Below are 24,662 nucleotides of genomic sequence, written 5' to 3' on the forward strand. Positions count from 1 at the left end.
AAGTTTAACAGATTGTTAAAACATTCTTTTCAACTGGTTATTTTGAAATCCTGTTGAGATAGACACGGTTTTAATTGTAACCCTTGAAGTTGACCTTTCTGAAGCTTCTTTTGAATTGGTTGTTCTGAAGCCATGTAGACTGCTGAGATACACACGGCTTTCCTTTTTAATGCCCCCAGTTGACCTTCCCTTTAAGTAAACATATTAGTTGGCATGTAAGTTGTCCCACTTGAACATGTCTTTCAAAATGGACATGAATGCCCGCCAACAATTAAGAACTGCAGTTTCCTTCCTGTGTTACTGTTAGGTGTGAGATGAGTTCGCAGCTTGTGGCTATGGCAGAGCAGATGTTTGACTTGCAGTGTTCCCTGATGGAATGACAGACAGGGCCTTACCTTTGGGAATGGTGATCTGACAACTCAGGTCACAGTCCTGCTGCAACTGATAAAACGCCACTTCCTGCAGCCGGGCTCGCTCCAGCTCTGAGAGACTCTGGATGGGGACTGACCTCAGCCGCACGCTGCGGCCCGACATGCTGTTCCAGGTGAAATCACCCTGCAGACAAAGGGGAAAAACAGCCAGTTACACAGTTCATGGACATCTCCCAAACCTCATCCTCTCTCTTAGTCAGGAATAAAGTCAAGCAAACATCATCTTTTTGTTCCCAAACTGTGTCTAAATCCCTAAAGTCCAACCCACTCTTTACTTAACAATGGATTTTCTCAGTTGCAAACATCAAAATCGCGAGTACTTGCTGGGTCACCCGGTCCCATAGAGTGATGCATACACAGGCCAAAGAAAACTCTGTGGAAAGATGTTTTGAGGGTCCTACTTCCTCTTCTCATGGGAACACATGGAAACTTTTGGGTTTTTTAGCTCAGTAACAGGAAAAACTGCTGCTAACTGCCATCATGTACACTAGACATAAGAGGGACACTATGTATTGATAGCTTACCATGTATCAGTGACGGTGCCAAGGGCTTTTTAGTTATTCCCTCCATCAACCTTATGAGGTGGCCACCATTTCTAACCCTATTTAATATAATATTCAATACTATAATAACATTACCTAATATAGTCCAGTATATGATATATAACATATTATTACAATAGGTATATACTTATGATACACTATTATAATATATACAGATACTCCTTGACTTACAGTGGGGTTACATCCCAATAAACCCAATGTAAGTTGAAAATATTGTTAAGTCGAAACAGCATTTAATACACTTAACCTATGGAACATCATAGCTTAGCCTAGCCCACCTGAAATGTGGTCAGAACACAATATCCAAAAACACTGTAAACACAGTACACTGTAGAGTGACGGTTCCCTGATGGAATGCAGTGACGGTTCCCTCATAGATTGCATGGCTGACTGGGAGCTGCGGCTCACTGCCTCTGCTCAGCATCACGAAAGAGTGTCATACTGCATATCATATGCCCAGGAAAAGACCAAACTTCAAAATTCAAAGTATGGTTTCTGCAAAATGTGTACCACTTTCGCACCATCCTCAAATCAAAAAATCCTAAGTCAAACCATCCTAAGTCAGGGACTGTCCGTACTTATGATACATTATATCAATATCATAGTAATATATAGTAGATGTAAACATAATATAGATGAAATTGAAGTTTGGGGAGGTTAAGTAATTCCCCCCTAAATCATGAAACTTACAAGATTTGGAACCAACCAAGACCCAAGCTAAAAAAAGTATGCCCTTAAACTCTATGCTAAATTGTAACTGCTGAGTTTCTCCTTACAGCACTCTAATGAGCTATTGCGATCACAGTAAGTACACAGAGACGATCAATAAGAACTACATATAGCCCAAATTCACTGTTAAATCCAAACCCCCAAAGTGATAGTATTAAGAGGTAGGGCCTTTTGGGAGGTGATCAGGTCATGAGGGTGGAGGTCTCATGAACGGGATTTAATGTCCTTATAAAAGAGACCCCACAGAGCTCCCCTGCCAGGACACAGCAAGACAATGGCCATCTATGCACCAGGAAGCAGGCTTTCACCAGACAGTGAATCTGCCAACTCTTTGACCTCGGACTCCCCAGTCCCTTGAACTGTGAGAAATAAATTTCTGTTCTTTTCAAGCTAAAAAAAATATTATTCCATATGAAAGAATCAAAGCAAAGATTCGCACATTCCTGAGTACACTTGTGTGTATGAGACACACCCTGGATGCCCATGAGAGTGAATGGCGCCACCCTTATGCAGACAGTGAGGAAGTGATGGCCTGAGAAATAATGCTTCATAATCCTCTGAAACCCAACATCCCCTTACTGAGGAGGACTTCTTGTGAATTACAGATACCAGCCAGGGCACCACAGCTTTGCAGAGGTACCTATGGTTCCATCAACAATCAAGAAAAGTTCCAGAAGAAAGGAACAGTGCCGATGCCCACAGGCACTGCCAAGGACTTGCCATGGCTGCCTGGGACACTTAAGGAATCTCCTAAGACTTCACCATCCTCATAAGTCACCTTAAAGAAGGGAGACAGAAAGACTGGCCTCAGCAACTATTAAGATTCTGTTGTCCCTGCAGGCAGAAAATTCCTGCCTAGAATGTTCATTGCAAAGAGTGAATGGCGCTATGCTAAAGCTTAGATATGTTTTCCTCTTTATCTGGGATTTCCTTTATGTATTTATTCATTTACCAAATGGAGATATTATAGTCTAGTAGGGGCAGAAAATAAACAAGGTTAGTAAGGGGCATAGTGTGTTAAATAATGATAACTGCTAGGGAGGGAACACAAAGCCAAGAGGGATGCAGAGCTTCAGAGAGAGTGGCCAGGAAAGACCTCACGGAGAAGGCCACGTCTGAGCAGGAGTTAAAGGGAGTGAGGACTTTTTGTTTGTTTGTTTTCACATGTATGAATTTGCATCTGGAGGAAGCTTACCGGGAGCCCAGGAGGGGCTCCGGGAGCCTGGCAGGGGAACAGCTCTGGGATGGGAAGTGAGTGAGCAAATCTAGCCAAAGTAGGTAGGCTGCAGTCACTTTTGGTGAACTGAAGAGAATTCTTCCAAGTCTAGTGCATTTTGGATTTCTTCTTCTTTTTTTTTTTTTTTTTTTTTTTTTGTGTGTGTGTGTGTGTGTGTGTGTGTGTGTGTGTGTGTGTGTAACTGGATTAAGCACAAATTTTGACAGTTAGAGGTTGGGGACTCAGGCCTTGGCATATCCTCATCACACCCTTTTAGCTTAGGGCACCACAAGGTACCATATCAGTGAGTTGCCTTTTCTTCCACCAGATGGGAAGTCCCAGATGACTCGATGGCTTCTAGATATGAAGCTTAGGTATCTAAGGGAGCCAACTGCTTTTTGAAGTATCAAAATGGAATTACACACTTGTTTTTTAAAAGCATTTACAAATGTGACCTCCAATGGGCTCAGTTATCTACGTAGCAGGGCTTGGCTATCTTTTTCTGTAAAAGGCCAGACAGTAAATATTTTAGGCTTTATGAGCCACATGGTCTCAGTAGAAAGGAATTACTCAATTTTGCCTCTGTGGCATGAAAGCAGCCACAGACAATACATAAATGAATCAGTATGGTGGTGTTCCAATAAAACTTCATTTACTATAAAAGGTGGAAGGCTGGATTTGGCCAGTAGGCTATAGTTTGCAAACCTCTGAACCATAGCTTATGACTGAAACAAAGCAATCCCTAGAAGGTGTATTTTATTTTTATTTGTTATGTACTCCTGGTTAATTCATTCAAACACAATTTAATGAGCACCTAATACATACTAAGAAGAGTACTAGGCTTGAGATGATCAACATGACAACACTGTCCTGTCCTAAAGGAGTTAAACTTCGGTAGAAAGAACATATGCCAGCCATAAAATACTGAGATTGTAATACTAGAAGTAAGAACCAAATACAATGGGGTACCCGGGAGAAAAGGCTTTGACATCTATCTGGGGGATCAAGAAAGGCGTTATGGAGAAGACGGTGTTTCAGTGGAGACTTAAAAGTTGAGTAAGAGGTGTACAGGTTTGCCCAGGAGAAATGCAACATTGGAAAAAACAGTGGTTGCCAAGGCAAATGAATTTGAGAGAACAGGCTTGTTTTGGGAAACAGGAGGCTGGAAGGAGAAAAACAGCAGGAGGCAAAGCAATGCAAAAGTCAGGGCCAGATCCTGGAGGGCTTTCTCTGTAGGTATTGCAAAGTAGATTGGATTTTACTGAGTAGGTGATGGCTAGCCATCCAGGAACCTCCAGGAAGAGAAGAACGTGCTCAGATTTGCATACAGGAAAGAATACTGGAGACACATTTCTGAAGGAATTGAGGGAGGGAACAAGTCAAAGATACAGAGATCAGAAAAGATGTAGGGCTAAGTAAGATGATGATTAAAATTTGAACGGACAGGGAGACACTTGGAACCACATAGATGCTCGGGGCCAAATTGGATGCATTGGTGGGGGTGGGGAAGGCATAACTGAGGATAACTTACATAGCTAGCTTGAGCAACTGGGAGGATGGTACACTAAGCACCAAGATAAGGAAAAGCAGAAGGGAATTAGGTTTGGACGGGGAAGAAGGAAGAAGGAAGATGTTCAAGTTGTGAGATTCTGAAAGCGATATTTTATTTTTAAAAAGTAAATAGATAAAACACATTCCCAAATCTGGCAAAACAGAACCTGGCTGGTTTACACTTTTCTTGAGCCTTCATTTTCATCTCCCAACTAGAACAGTTCCAATGAAATCAAGTAATATATAGTTTTTGAAGCTGTTCACAAATGACTACACTTAGCGTGCCAAAAGGTGAAGTGTGATGCTTTAAATTTCTCTGCGTCCATTATATATTACAGCCTGTGATTCTTAATTTCTTAGATTTTTGTAACTTCTGTAGGAAATTTGGAATTGTTAGCCAAAAGAGAGAAAAGTCTTGGTCTATTTGTAACGACTTGAATTTATGAAGTTACTTTCTCCTAAGACTAGTTCTTTTAGCTGCTCATGGCTCCATAGAGGGCTACAGTCAAATGCCAGAAAGACTGTGGCACTTTCTTGAAAGCGGGGCAGCTGCATTGGTCAGGCCTTGGAAGAGTCATTTCAAAAAGGAGGTACTACTGTTTCCAGAGGCTCTTAAACACATCTTTACCCCATGGCTGAAAAAACAATTTTTCCTAGGAGAGAAGGTTTCCGACTAATAAACAAAGAGGGACTTCACAGGTGTCTCCCAAGGTGCCTATTATGAAATGGGCGGCATCTTAAATAACATTGATATCATTTAGTTACAGTTTTGTTTATGAGGAATGAACCAACTCGTCTCGTAATCCATTACATACCACAAACATGATTAATTGAAGCCTAAAGAATGCATACAGACCTGTATGGGTTGTTCCAGTTCATCACCCTCCCCTCCCTCAGCCCCTTACCCTCCATCATCTCATTGTCTTTTGCTACCTGCCAATCAGCAGTAATGAATACATCAAATAATCTGCATCTTCTCCAATTCCCAATTCTTTCATCGTTCCCAATCTATATTTCCACGACTGTGATTTTTAATAGGATTTGTTTTCGAATTAAGTACATGAAATTTCAACAGGTTTTTTTTAAAGCTGGAAATATGCTAGGTCCATTACTGGGAAATTACAGAATTAACACAGGTAGCACATTGGCTAAAACCATATTCATTCATAGTATCTAGGGATAAAGCCAGGACGCATCAGTGACTACTCTAAATGACACAGAGCAATGTTCTCCATTTTTATTTTTATTCTTAATAGAATATAGACATTTGGAGACTCAGGAGGCCTAATTTCAGAGCCAAGTACAGAGTCAAGTAAATGTCACAACACATTGGCTAGGAAACACTGCACACACTATGTCTTAAAACTAGAGTTGTGTTGCTTTTAAGACGTGATAATTTGGCATTGGCTCACAATGAATTACTTGTTCTAATGCATCCACCTTCCTGATTTCAATCCGTATCATCTTTTAAAATTAATTTGTTTAAAGAACCCTTCCTCAGAATATTTACCCAATATCTACCCAAATTATTACAGGGTTTGAATCAGAGTGTTCATAATAAAGAACCTAAAGCCTAAAATAATCTTGTTTCTCTTCCTACCTCATCACCTCTCTATTTGAGTTCCTACTGCTGAGGACGGAGTCCCCACGGGAACTACACAGAGTGTTGGGGGAGTCACTGAGCAAATCCATGAAGTCTCCACATCTCTTCAGTTGTCTCCTCTGAGAGTTCCCAGGGGTCACGTTGTTTATGTGCTTAAAATATTTTTCCCTTTAGATGATGAAAATTGTCAAATATATGCAAAGGAAGAGATGAGACTAATAAACCCCCAGAGGTTCTGATTCACTTTTCAGGTGTGCAATTGGACATCCATATGTTTTAGTTTCCTGACTGATTGTCCCATGCAGCCAGGATTGAGGACTACTGAGGGCTGATCAGATTCAGGTTTGACTTTGCGCTCCATCATTGAGTTTGGTTGTAGTCAAGTCTGCGGTTCCTAGAAAATTCAAGGAGTTCTCCACCACCAAAGAAAGATGCAAATCCACCACAAGACATAAGGCGATTTCGATGATAGTCACAATAGTGAAAGTGCTACTTTTTGAAACAAAAGGTTAGCTTTTTAATAAAATGTATTGGGGTGACATTGGTTAACAAAATTATATAGGTTTGAAGTGTACATTTCTATAATATGTCATCTATGTATCGAAACTGTGTGTTCACCACCCAAAGTCAATTCTCCTTCCATCAGCATATACTCATATTTGACCCCCTTTACCCTTTTCTACCTCCCAAGACACCCACGAATAAGCATGTCCTGCCTTCTTTTATTGAACAAATGTAGTGATGCCATAATCCTTATTCATTTACCTAACAACAACAAATAATGACTCAAACCTGCCTGTGCTCTTAGCCACTGCAATATCCTGGCTGGTGGCTGCAAGTTTGACAGAGGCCCTTCTGCCTGCATTTTGTTCTGCAGAGGTAGACAGTTACTGGATAGAAGGTATAATAACACCTTCTGGAAGAATAATAACCGCTGGCCCAAAGATGGCCGAGCCCTAATGCCCAGGACCTGTGACTGTGTTACTTCACCTGGCAAAAGGAACTTTGTGCATGTGATTAAATGAAAAGATCCTGAGGTAGGGAGAGTCTTCTGGATTATCCCGATGAGTCCAACCTAATCACAAGAGGGAGGCAGGGGTGGCAGTCAGAGAAGGAAATGTGACCGCAGAAGCAGAGGTGAGAGTGAGGAGAGAGGAGAGAGAGGAAGAGAGGGAGAGAGATTCGAAGATGCTAGGCCGCTCAGTTTAAAGGTGGAGGAAGGAGCCATGAGCCAAGAAATGCAGGCAGTTTCAAAAAGCTGGAAAAAGCACAGCACCAATTCTCTGCAGAGCCTCCAGAAGGAATGAAGCCTTTGATATTAGCCCAGTGAGACCTAGGTCAGACTTCTGACCTCCAGAACTGTAAGATGTTAAATCTGTGATGTTTTCTAAGTTGGTGGGAACTTGTTGCATCAGCGATAGGAAATTCATAAAGAAAGGATAGCAGGGAGCATTAGAAAAGCAGGTCGGGGGGGTGTACGGATTGAGCTCAGATGAGAGCGTGCTGCCAGACACTTCAGAAAGGCAGTCTGCATCTCCCATCAGATTCTTATCGCCCAACTGCCTGGTACTAAGAAGGTGCTTCATCCTACAGGTATCACTACCAACGATTTGAGCTGGAGAGGTTCCAAGATTGGAATTCCGGCAGCACTTTCCCCATAAAATAGAATTATATAGATAGTTACATATAGCACATATTTTAGGCTTGTGGGTCACACAGTCTCTCTTGCAACTACTCAGCTCTGCCAATGCAGCCCCAAAGCAGCCACAAGCAATATGAAAGCAAAAGTTACAATAAAAGTTTACTCATGGCACTAAAATACGAATCTCATGTAATTTTCATGTCACAAAGTATTATTATTCTTTTGGCTTATTTCAACCATTTGAAAATGTAAAAACCATTCCTAGCTTGCCGGCCATACAAAAACAAGCAGTAGGCTGGATTTGGCTCACTGGCTGTATAGGTTTTTTTGACTCCTGATATAAAGAGATTGGGGTCATTTAGTACGCTACACATATTTAGTTAGCCTCTACTATCGTGTGCCAGAGACCCAGACCTAGGACCCTGTACCATGAGCTATATGTGTTAGCTAGATTCATGAGGGCAAGAACCTTGTCTGGTTTATTTACCTTGGTGTTCCCAGTATCCAAGTCAGTACCTGGCACTTAATTATCGCTAAATAAATATTTGGCAATCAAGGAACTAAATGAATCAGGTACATCATGAGTTCAATAGGAAATTGAAAACTAACCGATAAGTGAATTCTGTAAAGCAATAGGATACAAATTTAATATCCAGAAATCAGTTGCATTTTTATACATCAATAAATGAACTGTCAGAAAGAGAAATTAAGAAAACAATAAATAAATAAATAAACCCACGCCTACATAGTCAATTAATCTGTGACAAAGAAAGCAAGAATATACCCTGCTATTGGGAAAACTGGACAGATACATGCAAAACAAAGAAACTGGACCACCTTCATACTCCATATACAAAAATAAACTCAAAATGGATTAAAGACTTAAATGTAAGACCCCAAACCATAAAACTCCTAGAAGAAAACAGGCAGTAAACTCTCTGACATTGCTCTGAGTAATATTTTTTTTCTGATATATCTCCTCAAGCAAGGGAAACAAAAGAAAAACAAACAAATGGGACTACATGGAGCTAAAAAAATTTTTTCATAGCAAAGGAAACCATTAACAAAATGAAAAGACAACCTATTGAATTGGAGGAGATATTTACCAATGATACATCTGATAAGGGGTTAATATCCAAAATTTATTAAAAAAAAACTCATGCAACCAAACACCAAAAAAAAAAAAAAAAAAAAAAAATCCGATTAAGAAATGGGCAGAGGACCTGAACAGACATTTGTCGAAAGAGGACATATAGATGGCCAATAGACATATAAAAAAAGATGCTCAACATCACTAATCATCAGAGAAATGCAAATAAAAACCACAATGAGATAGCACCTCATACCTGTCAGAATGGCTATCATCAACAAGACAAATAGTAACAAGTGTTGGAGAGGCTGTGGAGAAAAGGGAACCCTTGTGTACTGTTGGTTGTAAATTGTACAGCCATTATGGAAAACAGTATGGAGGTCCCTCAAAAAATTAAGAAAAGAACTACCTTGACCCAGCAATTCCAATCCTGGTTATTTACCCCAAACAATCCAAAACACTCATCCAAAAAGATATCTGCACCTCTATGTTCACTGCAGTGTTATTTACCATAGCCAAGATATGGAAGCAGCTCAAATGTCCATCAGTAGACGACAGGATAAGGAAAATGTAGTGCCTACATACAATGGAGTATTACTCGGCCATAAAGAAGAATGAAATCTTACCATTTGTGACAACATGGATGGGCCTAGAGGGTATTATGCTAAGTGAAATAAGTCAGACTGAGAAAGACAAATACCACATGATCTCACTTATATATGAATTTAAAAAACACAATAAATGAACAAACAAAACAGAAACATACTCATAGATACAGAGAACAAACTGATGGTTGCCAGAGGGGAGGGGGGTTGGGGAACTGTGTGAAAAAGGTGAAGAGATTAAGAAATACAAATTGGTAGTTACAAAATAGTAACAGGGATATAAAGTACAGCATAGAGAATATAGTCAATAATGTTGCAACACCTACGTGTAGTGTCAGGTGGGTGCTAGATTAATGGGGGATCACTGCATAAAGTATATAAATAAATGTCTAACTACTATGCTGTACACCTGAAACTAATATAAAATAGTATTGAATGTCAACTGTAACTGAACAAAAAATGATTAAAAAAAAGAAATTGCAAACTTTCTAAGCCATGTAGTGTTGTATCTATGTGGGAGAATGTCTTCCGGATTTGAATAAACTGCTAAGAAACAGTCTTTTGAAACAGAGTCTGTTGACGAGTCCCCAAATGCCAGTATATGAGGTCAGAAAATAAATGTAACAATATCAGACCTGACAAATCATGAATTCATGACACCCCCTCTCACCCATCAGACCTCTTACAAGCAGAAAGACATGGACATAAAGGTCAGTGTCGCCCTGTGACCTTCACGGTATGGGCCATGAAGTAATAAACAAGCACCCAGAAGAGTGCCAAAGCCCACCGGCACAGCCTACAGTGTGTTCTTGGCAGTTTCTTAACTCTCACTCAAATGGCGCGTTCCAGACCAGCATTTTTCTTTGTTAACAGTTTATCTCATAAACGATGACTCATTTTAAGGCTCTCTGGATCCAGTCTTTTGAGTGGTCATCATAGGATTTTTTTTTTTTTTAAGATTGAAAGTGGATGAAAAAGAAAAAAAGGAAGTGGATGATTTGAAATTTGTTTCAATTTCGTAAATGTAAGTGAAGTTGAAACTGAACCAATGTTTCTAGATAGACTAGGGCTCTTAGAGTTGTAAAAATATCCTTTTATTCTGGGGTCCTATGAAACCGCATTAATAAAGGGTAGCAATATGCCACAAAAGGATATAGCGCAGTGGTTCTTGGGGGTGATTTTGCCCCCTCAGTGGCATTTGGCATTGTCTAGACATATGTTTGCCTGTCATAACTCTGGGGAGGCTGTGACTGGTACCTACTGTGGTCGTGGATCTGCTCAACAACTTACAGTGCACAGGACGACCCCCCACAATAATGAACTATGTGGCCCCAAATCTCCATGGTGCAGACGTTGAGAAATCGTGCAGAGGCATGGCATAAATTAGGTCTGCAGTTAGGCCCAAGTTACATAGAATCACCTTAAAATGATGGCATCAGGAGATGTTAACAATCATTTATGAGTTCTGTTTACCATCAAAGGCAATGCACGCCATAGTCTTATGTACATCTCATGCATATTATCTGTTATTATTCATATTATACATGTCTTATTCTGTATGGAAATAAACAGAATCATAGAAGTTATTTAAAACTAGCATTAAGAAGTACAAATACCACAAACCAATTTAAAGGAAGCAAACTAAAATAAAAGTCTCAATACATTAGAATCTAGGTTGACTGAGGAACAGCTCACCAAAACAGATTTCCTTCCCCCTTCCCCCCAAGTATATGTCTCCATATTTAGAAAAAAGAAGCAAAAGATAAACTGAAAAATCAACAATCTAATATCTGTGATTTATTCAGAAAGGTCATTCTTTTGAGTTAAATTGCATCTTTCCAAACAGACTTGATTTTCCCATGAAATCAAATTGATTGAAAAAATTTTGGTTTTGCTCTCTACCACATTGTTTTCTTATGTCCTTGAGACGAGTCTCTAATTGCAGCATCTCTTTAACCTCAACCAACTGGAAATTTCCCAAGGCCAAGAAAGTCAGCAAGGAGCGATGCAGGGCTTCTCAAAATAGGGCCTGTGGGCCTAGGGCAGTGGAATTCCCTGGGCAAATGATTCTTGTTGTTAAACATGCAGGTTTCTGGGCTCTAACGCAGATTTACGACATCAGGGCCATCCAGAATAGGGCCCAAGCACCTTCATCACAACCCAGCATCGCCAGATGACTCATTTTTTTCACACCGAGGGTTGAGACCTGCTGGTATGGTGGTCAAGACTTGGGTTCAAATAGATATGAGCACTTTGGCAAGATTCAGAATATGTCTGAGCCTCAGTTTCCTCATCAATAAGATGGAGCAAAGAACACAACTTAACTTTCAGGTTCGTAGTGATCATATGAGACAGTGCAAGTGAATTTTTTGTAGAGTGCATATTGGCTGCCAGCAAGCCCTGAGCACGTGGTAATTTAAGTTAGAACTAATATTAGTCATCATTACTCTAAATTTGCATCCCCTTTTTAAACCTGGCAGTTTTAATGACAACAAAAACTCTTAAGAAATATGTGTTGAATGCATGAATAAATGATTCTACTATGTGTAAGATGCCTTTTCTAGGTGTTTACAAGCCAGCCAGCTAAACTGTGGTTCCGTGGGGGTGAGAAGCAGAAGAAAAGAGCAGAGCAGTAAGTTAAGGCCTGAAAAATGACATGCCATTTCGATCAACCATGCCAGGGGCTGAATTTCTGTGAACGGTTTTCTACCGTGGCCAGCTGTCATTTATTAATAATTCGTTCAGCCAAGGTTCCCAGATAATCACAATGTGTTGCCAACGCATGGCATAAGCTTCAGTACCAGGCTCACAACTAACACTTCTAAAAAGGGCTGCCTAGTTCTTTAGAACTCCAAAATAAACACATCACCAATGACAAGAAACTCCCTTCTTCCTTTTTTTTTTTTTAGATGAGACATGATCTTATTTTACTTATTATTTTTTTAATTTTTTGACATTCAGTATTATTTTATATAAATTTCAGGTGTGGACATAGTGGCTAGACATTTATATAATTTAAGAAGTGATCCCCCTGACTAGTCTAGTACCACCTGGCACAATAATATGACATAGTTATTGTCATATTATTGACTACATTCCCTATGCTTTACTTTACATCCCCATGACTATTTTGTAACTGCCAGTTTGTACTTCTTCCTCCCTTCATCTTTTTCACTCAGCCCCTCAACCCCCTCCCATCTATCACCCCGATAAATCTAGTACCCATCTGACACTGTACATAGTTGTTACCTTATTGACTCTTTTCCTTATGCTATACCCTACATCCCCATGACTACTTTGTAACCACCAATTTGTACCAGAATTTTAGAAAATTCTGAACAGTTGGTAGGTATGGCAGTGCATTTTTACCTTTTGCCTTAGTATATTAGCTATTTATTGCTACACGAGGAGTGTCAAAATCTGTCCCAGTAGCGTGATGTAAAAGCATACCTCATTCATTCATGAAGTACTGAATGAACACCTTCTATAGGACAACACTGTTCTAGGATCTGAGATTCATGGGTGAACAAAACAAAGAGCCCTGCCCTCATAGAGCTTCCAGGCTAGTGGAGGAAACTGATAAGAAACAAACATAATAAATGAGTGAATCACATAGCAAGTACAAGGTGATAAGCCCAAGAGAGAAAGAGAAGATGCAGCAGGGTGAGGGATTCAGGAGTGCTGGGAAGGTTTCCAGGGCACCCTTACTCACAACAGATTTGAGCTAACCCTCATGGAGGTGAGGGAATGAGCCCGACAGATTTCAGGAGATGAGCATCCCAGGCAGAGATGAGTGAGTGACACAAGTGTAGTTGCGGGTAGTTGCTAAAAACAAGGGCTGGCAAGCTAGGCTGCCTGGCTTTCAATCCCACTTCTGCCACTTTCTAGCCATTTGGCTTTTAGCAGCTATTCCCCACCCCCAAGCCCATGTTTTGCTTTCCTAATCTATAAAATGGGAATTATGACAAGCCAGGGTACGGCAAACTACTGCCTGTGAGACAAATTCTATCTACGCAGCCACATTCATTTAAGTATTGGCTGCTTTCATGCTACAATGGCAGAGTTGGGTTTGGCAGAGACTTTCTGGCCCGCAAAGCTGAAAATATTCATTATCTGACCTTTTACAGAAAAAGTTTGCTGACCCCTGGACTAGACTAAAAGTAAAGGCACATCTACGATTAGGATTTGCCTTTGGGATCAACCTTTTCCTCCTCTCCTAAGGTTTTGTTTTGCTGAGCAACATTTCAAAGAGCCTGTAAAGAAGTCACATAGTAAGAATTGGGAATATTGGAAAGCATGTAAAAGCTAGCGTTAAATAGAAGTGCTTCCCTGCAAATGGCCTGTTCATCTGGATTACTGATAAACCAAAGAATTAGAAATGAACATTTTCAAACTCAGTGCTATCCTAAGGCATTCAAAAAACAAACAAACATCACTCACATCTTATTTCCATTGGAAAGAACCTTTCCAATGGTTAGCACAGAGGGGACACAGTCACACAGTGGAAGTCCCCAAAGGCACAAATGTCAGAACAAAAGGCCAATTCCATTTCTGTGTATCCCTAGTTGAATTGTGGACTTGTCTACCAGCCACCAATCTCATTCTCAGTGTTAAGCTTCACTTGGCTCTTGGGTGGGGAAGAGGTAAAACAGCCTGCATAGATCCCAGGGGTGTGGAAAACAGAAACACTTGCAAGAATGAGAAACTTCTTAATGACAGGGCCAGCAGATGATGGCTTTGCTTGTCTTTCTATAGTTAAGGTTAGTTCACTGAAATCAGAACAACAGACCTTTGGAGATGGATTGGACCTTGAAGACAATGCAGACGTTTATAGATGGGTCCACTCTCTGCTAGTTACTGTTCTACGCCCTTTATTTATATTAACTCATTTAATTCTTACAACAACCCTAAGGACTGTTACTATTATTATCTCCATAGTTCAGATGAGGAAACCTAGGCCAGGGTCTTAAGTAACTTGTCAAAATCGCACATCTAGTAAGTGACAGAGTTGAGATTTGCAGGCTCCAGAATCTAGACCCAGCACCACTATTTGTATTTCATCACTTCTCATGACAGATCCAATCAAACCCCTGCCTTTATAAAGGAAAAACAACCAAGGTCTAAAGAAGTTAGGTGACGCCTGCAGTAGGGACCTAGGATGTAAGGGACACAGTCTGCCTTTTTCACCGCTGAGTCTTTTTCATTATGAGATATACCCTCATAATAAAGTAAGCCAGACAGTGTTTCAAAATCTAGAAGCTTAAACTTTCCCTCTTCTGTAAAACAGAGCACATTAGATTTATTATTAGCCTTATCTAATATCTGATTGTTCTCCAAAGCCCATATTTATCATAGCCACAGCAACTGAAATCTTGGTTCAAGAAGTGCAGCGGGGAAGACAAGCCAGTTTACCCTTTCAGACCTCTGAACAGCCGGTGCTGAATCTTTTGCAGACACCAGTCCAACGCCGCTGTTCCGTTTCGGGCACGGCACGCTCCTTCCTGCGGCAGTTTGCTCATTTCAAGCTGCTCCAACATTATCCATCAAACTAAAAATAACATTCTCATAAATCTCTATTGGCACAGGCAGTACTTAGCTGTCACACATCTCAGACGGTGATCAATCTACTTTTCTTCCCAAATCACAAGATACATGTGAAGAATCACAACATTTTATCACAATAATCTTCTCAAACAGAAGTATACATAGAGATATTTATGTTGCTTACCCATGGATTACATTCGGCGTGTCTTTGCTGGCCTCTCTAATTTAATTGAACTAGGCTTGTAGTAGGAACTTGAGTCTGTTTAAAAGAAATGTTTCTTGGTGAAAAATGCACCTTGAAATGGCAGATTACATTGAGTGTCTGAGAAATGGCCCAGCTGGCATAGCTGTGACTCCCACGACACCTTTTGTTGCCAGAGACCTCCACTACCTTGAATCCTGGGACCAAAAAAATGCAGTCTTTTCATCGGACCATTGAGAAGTTCTTGTCCCTTCAGAACGGAGGCAGGTTTTGTCACTGAGTGAGTGAGTGAGTGTGTGAGTGTGTGTGTGTGTGTGTGTGTGTGTGTGTGTGTGTAAGAGAGAGTGTTGGGGGAGGCACAAAAAGAATGTAAAGAAAATGAGACTGGATTGCCTGCTTTTTATTTTAATAAGACTATTTTGAAGAGATATTCTGGAATTAAGACAGGATTCCTCAAAAAAAAACCAAAAAAAAAAAAAAAAAAACCCAAAAGCTGCCTTCCCACAGGGATCTGCAAATGGTAATTGGATTGTAACTGTGCAAACTGTCCTTATTAGGAATCAACCAAAGAATGTTGGAAGCCTCGGGTAAAACCCCTGAGAGCATGACAGAGCACATAGGGTGCTTTCTTTGTTTAGGACAAATTCTCAATTGTTAAATTACATTTTAAAACCAGCGACTTCATTTTTCTAATATTAGCAAAAAACATTAAAAAACAAAAAGGTTTTCATCTCTTTTATATTGAAGCACAACACATGCTCTGAATTTTATGCTCTTTGTGGAACAATAGTCCTTGAGAAGTTGTTCATTTCCTGAACAGAGGGTGTGGAGGTCAGAGTGGATGTAACCACGTGGCCATGTTTAAGAGGGTGCAGGTGGGGGTCGGGGTGGTGGGGAGAGATCCATGAAGAGCAGAGAGAAAAGGAAAGATTAAAAACACACCCGATCACTAATTACCTCCATGTATTCCATGGCACGGAACCAAAAACAACTCAAAAAGACATGTTTGTTTTCCAGTCGATATGAAGTTATAGTTTTCTCGTGGTCTCAAGTGAACTCCAACAAAAGAATCACTGTGATTATAACTGACAAACTGAGAAACAATTTCATGGAAGATCTTACTGACTCAAAATTTAGGGATTCGGTACGTTTTTTACTAGGATTCCATAAGGTTCATCATCACTCCATGTAAGCCACACATAGCTTCTGTTGCTGCCTGGTATTTATTTAGCAAGAGGAAGGAATTTAAAAACAATAAAATAAGTCAGATGGTTTTTTTTTAAACCAGAATAATTACACGTAGCGAGAAATTCAGAGTAAAAATTGACCATTACTGCATATACCTCCACTTCCACTACACCCCAAATTCAGACATTGAAAATAGTCATGATTCCAGCAGAGAAAGAATGTGGTTCACGTATTCTGGATACTCATTAATGGAGTTTAGACCCTCATTAAAATGATGTAATATAATATCTCACATGGAATTGATAAGTGTGCAACTCATTTGTCATTGTTAAGCAAATGATCTTTTAGTGTATGAACAGGTGATCTCAACGTTCAGTGTTCACTGAGTGCTCACTAAGAGTCAGACATGGTTCTAAGCATTTTATGGGCATTGATTCATTTAACCACTAAAAGAATGAGAAAAAGTGGGTTTCATTATCATCCCCACAAGTTCAGAGAGGTTAAGTAATTTGCCCAAAGATTCACAGCTTGTAAGGAATGCAGCCAGGATCCCAACAACTATGAGACTCACAAATTGACTAGAGGACAAAGTCACAGTCCACTGTCAGCACTAGTCGGAGCCATGTCATAAGTGTCCATCGAGAAATAGACACAGCGATTTAATCAGAACGATGACCTAAGACTGGAGTGACCTGTTAAATCAGTCATTTAATGGAGACATACACTGTCAGGTCAATGAATGTGTCATAAGCAGGTGACTATTTCCTTAAGTGAATAATCTCAAATAATCTCAAGAGACAATGTTTTGTGAAACTCCTAGTCTGTTTTATGAGTAGAACCAAGTCAGGCCTGGAGAGGAAACAAGGAAATAATAGAGTAGTTGTGTATGTTTGGCATTCTTTGGAAAAAGGCATTCAAGCCAGAAAAACAAAGGGTGAAGATAAGGAATCTTCTTTAAGATTTAAATGTCAACTCTTTAAGTAGAACTAATAAGAGCCCAAAAAGTCACTCAAACTGCCTTAGAAATAGAGCAATGAAAAGGTCTAATCCACAATTTTGCTTACCAGAAAAAAGGCCAGGAACACAAGAGTCATCCTTTACCCATAACTCTTCGATAGCCAAGGATACCAAGCAACAATTTACAGCCTCAGAATCATGCCATTAAGCATCCACTCTACCTTCTTGACTCCTATTCGGGATTATTTCTATTCACATCATTGGAGCACAGCTGTCCCACCAATCATGGATACTATGAAAGACTGACAATTACATTCGCGAACTCATCCTAGAAAAAGTACTACCGTGTTTCCCCGAAAATAAGACCTAGCCAGACAATCAGCTCTAATGCGCCTTTTGCAGTAAAAATTAATATAAGACCTGGTCTTATTTTACTATAATATAAGACCAGGGCTTATATAACATAATATAATATAATATAATACCCAGTTTTATATAATATAATACAATATAAGACCCGGTCTTATATTCATTTTTGCTCTAAAGGACACATTAGAGCTGATTGCCTGGCTAGGTGTCATTTTCAGGGAAACACGGTAAGTACCTCATTGCTGAATATCACTACAGTCACCTTCGAAGGACTCCTCTTGGGAAGCTGTGCACCGATGCCAGTGCCTAGTCCACCCTTCAAAGCAATTTTGGAACTCTTTTTCTGGAATGGCCATCAGAGCTGTCGTCGTATTACCCTTGATGTCCTGAATGTCATCAAAATGTCTTCCTTTCGGTATTTCCTTTATGTTCGGGTAAAGAAAGAAGTCACTGGGGGCCAGATCAGGTGAGTAGGGAGGGTGTTCCAATACAGTTATTTGTTTACTGGCTGAAAACTCCCTCACAGACAGCGCCCTGTGAGCTGGTGCATTGTCGTGATGCAAGAGCCATGAATTGTTGGCGAAAAGTTCAGGTCGTCTAACTTTTTCATGCGGCCTTTTCAGCACTTCCAAATAGTAAACTTGGTTAACTGTTTGTCCAGTTGGTACAAACTCATAATGAATAATCCCTCTGATATCAAAAAAGGTTAGCAACATCGTTACAACCAGTTCACGAACTTAATTGTCAGACCTCATAATACAATGAGTGGGGGGAAAACTTGTATGGTGAGATTTGGGGATGTATGTGATATAGCAACTAACCTTACCTTCCTTAACTTCCTTTGTACACACAGATGACAAATCAAAACCGTCTAAACCTGGACTCCTAGACCCTGGAACCTCTCCTGTACTTCTCCCCACTGAACCACATGGCAGCTCGTTCCTTCACTTTCTACGTTTTCACATGGAAAGATAATAGCTGATCAACTGGATAGTGAAGTAAAAACTACTCTTTATCAATCCCTTTGCACAACATGCAGAAAGTTTTTTACGAACAAGAAGATAAATATATGTTTAATGACATCTTTCAGGTTATAAGTAATATTCAGAACCAAGTGATGCTTTTATCTTTCAGAATTATGACTTAATCTCATAAAATGGCACAGTGAAATTTCATTTGATTACATTTACTACCAATATACCTTTTGTTGATCCAATTAACCTCTTTTGACCAGCACACAGAATTGGCACTTAAGGTCTTAATATTTTTTCTGACTCCACATAAACAATGCAAATCACAGAGGACATTTTGGTCCTTTTGCCACCTTAAAAAGCACAGCAAAAATGTGATATCTTTCAGTTTTATCAGCAGACTCTACCTGTGGATTACTCAGAATTTCCAGAGGTGAAGTGACAATGGCAAGCACAGAAGGCTTCTGCATTCCCTTGTTGCTGCCATTTGCTTCCTTAACCGTAACTCTCTGTCTTCTCCCCACCCCAGCACTTGACCTGGGTCTAATTTCTAGCATCTTCTGGCTGCTACTATGACCCCTTTGTAGGGAGAGTAACTTTTAGGTCATTCAGATCTAAAAATCTTCCATCAGAGCAAAGTATTAGGTAACTAGGGAGATACTTAAGGCCACAAATCTGAAATAGTCAAAGACGATTCAGAACATCTCCCATTCAGTTAGTGCTCACTGCCTCCATGAATACTTGCTATACTCGAGGAGACAGGTACTAGGATTACCCCCATTTTGTAGACAAGAAAACCAAGAGATAGGGAGCTTAAATAACTTGTCCAAAGCCACACAATGAGGGCGTAAGGAGTTCAAACCCAAGCAGTGTGTTTCCAAATGCAATGGGTTTTAATCCTTAGGTTACATCACAGCATGTACCTGGGAGAGATTTGGTAAATGCATGGAGGGCAGCTGAGTGTCCAAAGCCCTCTGGGATAAAGACAGAGAAATGTGTGCAAACAGAGGCAGAGCAGCAGGAGGAAACAGAACAGGAAGCTGTGGGCCAATTAGCTCTGAGAGGAAGGGAAGGAACTGGTGTTTGTTTGCAGGAAAGAGGAACAGGCATTTTAGAAAACCTCCCAAAACCATATCCTTTACCAGTAGAATATGCACGCTAAGTTTTTGGGGTAGATGTGCAAAATGGTGAAAGGGATGTTTTAGGAAAGATGAATGAGGCAGAGTGGTGCAGAACACATAGGAAAGGGATAGTGAGAGGAAACACACATTGAGGTCTAGCTACACGGGAGGCCCCATGTGTGACATCAACTGACACACAGGGACTTTCGGCAGCAATAAAATAAGTGGCCCTTAGGAATGCTTTTTTAAATGAGAATCCCTCAATTTTTCAATTAATCTGGATCCCCAGAGAGTCAGGTCTAAAATTATAGTTGGAGAAATGCCTTCGGGGGTAGAGTGAGAAATTCACATCTCATTTTATGTGTTGGGGAGGGTAGACCTAGAAAAGATCATTCTCTTCTGGTTCTCATAGAGATATGTAGAAATGACGTCACCGGTCCTAATATACTGCAGAGGACAGTATTTCTTTTGTGGGCTGCTCCTCCTACCCACATCATGAGGAAAGCTGAGTTATAAGGATGGATGCTGCAGGTTTCATCCAACAAGGACACTCAGATAAGAGGACACTCACTATGGGTAAAATGTCATGTGAATTCTCTGTGGAGCAGGTCACTTATTCAGATATGGGCAGATTCAATGCTCACTAAACAAGATTATCTAAAAGACACAGGGATGTCTTTCATATATATAGTCGTGGGATGTAAAGTACAGCATAGAGAATATAGTCAATGGTACTGTAATAGCTATGTACGGTGTCAGAGGGCTAGTAGGTTTGGTGGGGTTATCACTTTGTGAGGGGTGTAAATGTCTAATCATTATGTTGTTTTGTGCACCTGAAACTAATATAAAAACACTAAATTTAGAAAAATAAAACATAAATAAATAAAAGACACAGGGATGCTGAAGAAATGTGACCCTCAAACTGGAGAACTCAATCCCAAGTCAGATATTTACAACCAGCAGGAAATAAAGCAACCCTTAAGGATAGATGTGTATCATCATATTTAGGAGATGGAAAACGCTCTACTCACAAAATTTTAGTCAAAACAAAGTAGGCAACAACAACAAAAAATACTAAAGGGAATTCCGTTCCACTTTCTCATTTCAATGCTACATTTGAAGTTTTGTTTCATCAATTGCACTTTGTAAAAATCTCTCAGTGAGGTTGTCCTCTAATAGAAAAACAACTTCCTAAAAATTAAATTAAATTTAATAAAATTATTACCTTAATGAATTAATTTTGAGTATCACCAAATATATGAACATCAATCACCTCTAATTTGTTGCCCAAAATGCGGGCTGTTGACAATAAGCCTCTCAGTTTCCACTTAAGGTTATTTATCTTATTAAACTCTTTTAATAGGTAGTTCAAAATTGGCATGAATTGTTCTAATACTTTAACAACCTAAGCAGCAAAAGGCAACTTACACATTTTCAATCAAAGGCTGGTTTCACTCACCTAACCTTTACTTGTAGAGCAAATGAGCAAGCAAGCTGTTTTAAATAAAAATATATGCATTATTATTAAAGTCTAGCTTTAATAATATTCTTGGAGTATTTGCTTCAAAAGCAACGTTAGTTCAGATGCAAGTGGTGATAAATTTTAGAACAAATTCTGTAAGGCACAGTAGTTCTTTAACCTGGTTGCACATTAGAATTACTTAAAAAAAAAAAAAAAGAATCACTTGGTGACATTTTCAAAAATACTAATGCCCACACCTGCCTCCAGACAGTGAGGTCCAACAGACCTTTCTATGATGATGGAAATTTTTTTCACCTGTACTATCTGATGTGGTGGTCACCAGGTATTCAAGACAAATGAGTACTTGAGATGTGGCTAGTGAAACAGAATCACTGAATTTCTAATGTTATTTACTCTTCATTGATTTGAATGCAAATAGCCACATTAGTTAGTGGCTACTGTATTCCACAGCACAGGTACAGATCAAATCAGTTAGACTCTTTAGGTTTGGGGCTCAGGCACTGGTAGATTCACAAAGCTTTCCAGAGGATTCGAATGTGCAGTCCAGGACGAGGACTGCCATGGCTTGGGGTTAAGGAACCCGTCAGGGGTAACCAATTCCTTGCACTTTTTCCATAAGGCATTACTTTTCTCCAAATTCCACAAGGCATTTGCCATGCAGCTTTGCCTGTCTCCATCCTCCCTCCACTTGTCCCTTCTCGCAAGCGCCCTCTCCCCCATTCCCATGTGATAGGTACACTATCTATCTATTCTTTCATTCACTCACCCTGCCAGATTTCTCCCACACCAAGGGCAGAACTTATCCTTGTCTCCTTCACTAGCAGCAGAAATAAAATCTAATAATGCTACCAAGATTGAGACTTGGAACCCCAAACTTGTGCACCCATAATTTAAAATTCTTTTTCACCTTTCACAGGCTTGATCCAAATGTTACTTTCTAAGATTTCATCCAGATGTTACTTTCTATGATTTCCGCCGTGGGCGGGATGGGGACTATTTCTAATGGCAGCACAGTTAAGCACCTACGGTCTTTGGGACAGTGTCCTAAGCAGGACTCATGTGCTCATTGGGAGCTGCTCCTTTAGAATGGGACACGGTGTTAATGCACAATTCTTACGGGGAGGGCTCTGTGGCCTTACCGCCTGGCTCGGAATTTCAGCTCAGTCTGCATCTAACCATTCTAAGCCTCAGTGACCTGCTCTGTAAAGTGGAGATAACAATAGTTCTGTCGGGAGGATGGAGCTATGCAAAATGAGTGAGACGTGCTACACACACACCCTCTCCTAGACCCAGATTTTCATACTCCCCAATGCCCGGCATAGTTTTGTGGTGAGTCAAGCAAACAGCAGGGCACACTTTTCAGGACGAAGTCAAGGAATTCATAAAAGTGTGTTCCAAGCGCATGATTCATTAACGTGGCTCTATGAAGACCATTGATAAATGGTTACAAGGAAAAAAACATAATATGCTAATGTGATTTTTTAAAACTACTGAACTTATTTATTTTAATGAGTCTTCATTTTTACTGACTTCCAGACCACCAGCCAATATGAATAGCACAAGGAATTGTGTGCTAATAAACAGAGATAAATATTTGTTAAATGGTAAGACTCAGAATTCCAGAGTTCAGCGATATCAACATAAAGAGCACACTGTACAATGTTCAGGCACATAATCAGTTGGTCGACCTTTTGGTAATCCCAACCACAGCCTAACAACATGCTTCAGTGTTGTTTGCACTCACAGGCACTAATGGTTTACGTTCACATTTTCTGCACTGAGTTTTGCTGCCTTCTACCTTGTTAAATATCTGTCTGCGGGTAGAAAAACAATTGTAATGTAAGAAAATGTAACACAACCCATTAGCACCATGAGAGTTTGTGGTCAACACTACTATTAATGGTAAGGATTATTCATCAGTGACTCAACAGCACAGATAAGATAAGCTGGGAGCTATGCTTCTTCCCCAGGGAATTTAGCTATGTGAGGAATCACTCACATTTCTTGTGGGTGTAACTATGTACCCATCATTATTCCTAGCCCTAATTATGTACTCCCTGCTTTAGTCACTAAACAATTTTATGAAATAAGGGTCATTAACATGGACCCATTTCACAGATGAACAAATCAAACACTGGGAGGTTAAGTAACTTGTTTAAGGAAACAGACTGCAAGTGACAGAGCTGGGATTCAAACTCATGAGCCATAAGCCCAGATTTGGGGGTCTTAACCACTACCAAGTGCTACCTCCCTGTGGGGCCATATCTTTCTCTCAAGGAATGGCAAAGTCTGACTCAAGAAAGTACATCAGAATGGCTGGAAGTTTGAGGTAGCTTTAGGCTCACCTCAAATCCCCTCTCCTTTAGTTTTCTTACAAAGTAAAATTCTGAAGTTTCTAAGTGATGTATTATCAGGAATAAATGACATCTGACACTTCCACCCGGCATGACTTGACCATGAGGTGACAGATGTTGATCCAGAGCAGGGGTAGACAAACGACAGCCCCAGCCATAGCCAGCCCCCTGCTTGCTTTTGTAAACCGAGCCCAGCCATGCTCATTCCGTCTCGTCTAGGGCTGCATCCTGATACAACGGCAGTGTTGAGTGATTGCACTAAAGATGTATGGCTCCCAACACCGAAAATATTTACGATCTGGCCCTTCACAGAAAAAGTTTGCTGAGCCTGTGGTGGACCCCCTGAAATCACCAGACATGTGGCACAGGAAATGACAGTTTCATGGAGCGTTTCGCTATTTCAAACAGCAAAGGAACCACATCTTTTTACGACAACCATTACAGCATTGTATGTATGTATGAACAGATGGGTCTCCAGGGATCGCTCCATAGCTTATTTTTCCTTTAAGCTTCTTTTAATGCCCCAATGACCTAGACACTTGAGGTGTGTAGGAAATCACTCACGATGTCTCATTGAGGGATTGGGGGGGGGGGCGAAGAAGAGGACTGGGAATGTTTAAACGTCAATTATTTTCCCAGAAAACTCTAACTTCATAGGCTATCTTCCCTCCTGTGTAACCATCACACCCACCTCCCCACACCTCACGTTTCAGCTATTTTCTTCACTCTTATTTACATATTGGAAATCTATTTGATTCTCTACATCCGTGCCTTTTCTCCCCAGCTAGACTGTACATTCTGGAAGGACAGACCCAGCACTTAGAAGGAATAGCACTTGCATTTTGTACTTTTGCATATTTTTTGGTTAAAAGAAAGCTTTGGGGAAACTTAACTCTGTGTCTATACAGAAAAGCATTTGTGTATATTAGCATGGAAACAAGACCAGCAGATAATATTTATATTTAGGACATATGTTCTAAAGAAGCTAAAATCACTTCCAGTAAAAATGAAAAAAAAAAAAATCTCGCTTCCCGGCTCTTACT

General features: G+C 40.1%; 1 protein-coding gene across 4 annotated transcripts in view; it reads right to left on the reverse strand.

The window, feature by feature from the left end:
- ARHGAP6 (Rho GTPase activating protein 6) overlaps positions 1-24,662 on the reverse strand; it is a 462,773-nt gene that overhangs the window by 79,285 nt on the left and 358,826 nt on the right. For 3 of the 4 annotated variants that reach the window (XM_019746346.3, XM_019746348.3, XM_074323559.2), the window contains exon 2: positions 396-555. In XM_019746346.3, the coding sequence (XP_019601905.3) occupies positions 396-555 (160 nt within the window). Of the gene's footprint in view, positions 1-395; positions 556-15,158; positions 15,388-24,662 lie in introns of those variants that run through there. The other variant, XM_074323558.2, reaches the window with a different exon arrangement.

This window comes from Rhinolophus sinicus, chromosome 18, assembly GCF_057876585.1.
Source record: "Rhinolophus sinicus isolate RSI-liver-muscle chromosome 18, RSI-T2T, whole genome shotgun sequence".
Taxonomy (NCBI): domain Eukaryota; kingdom Metazoa; phylum Chordata; class Mammalia; order Chiroptera; family Rhinolophidae; genus Rhinolophus; species Rhinolophus sinicus.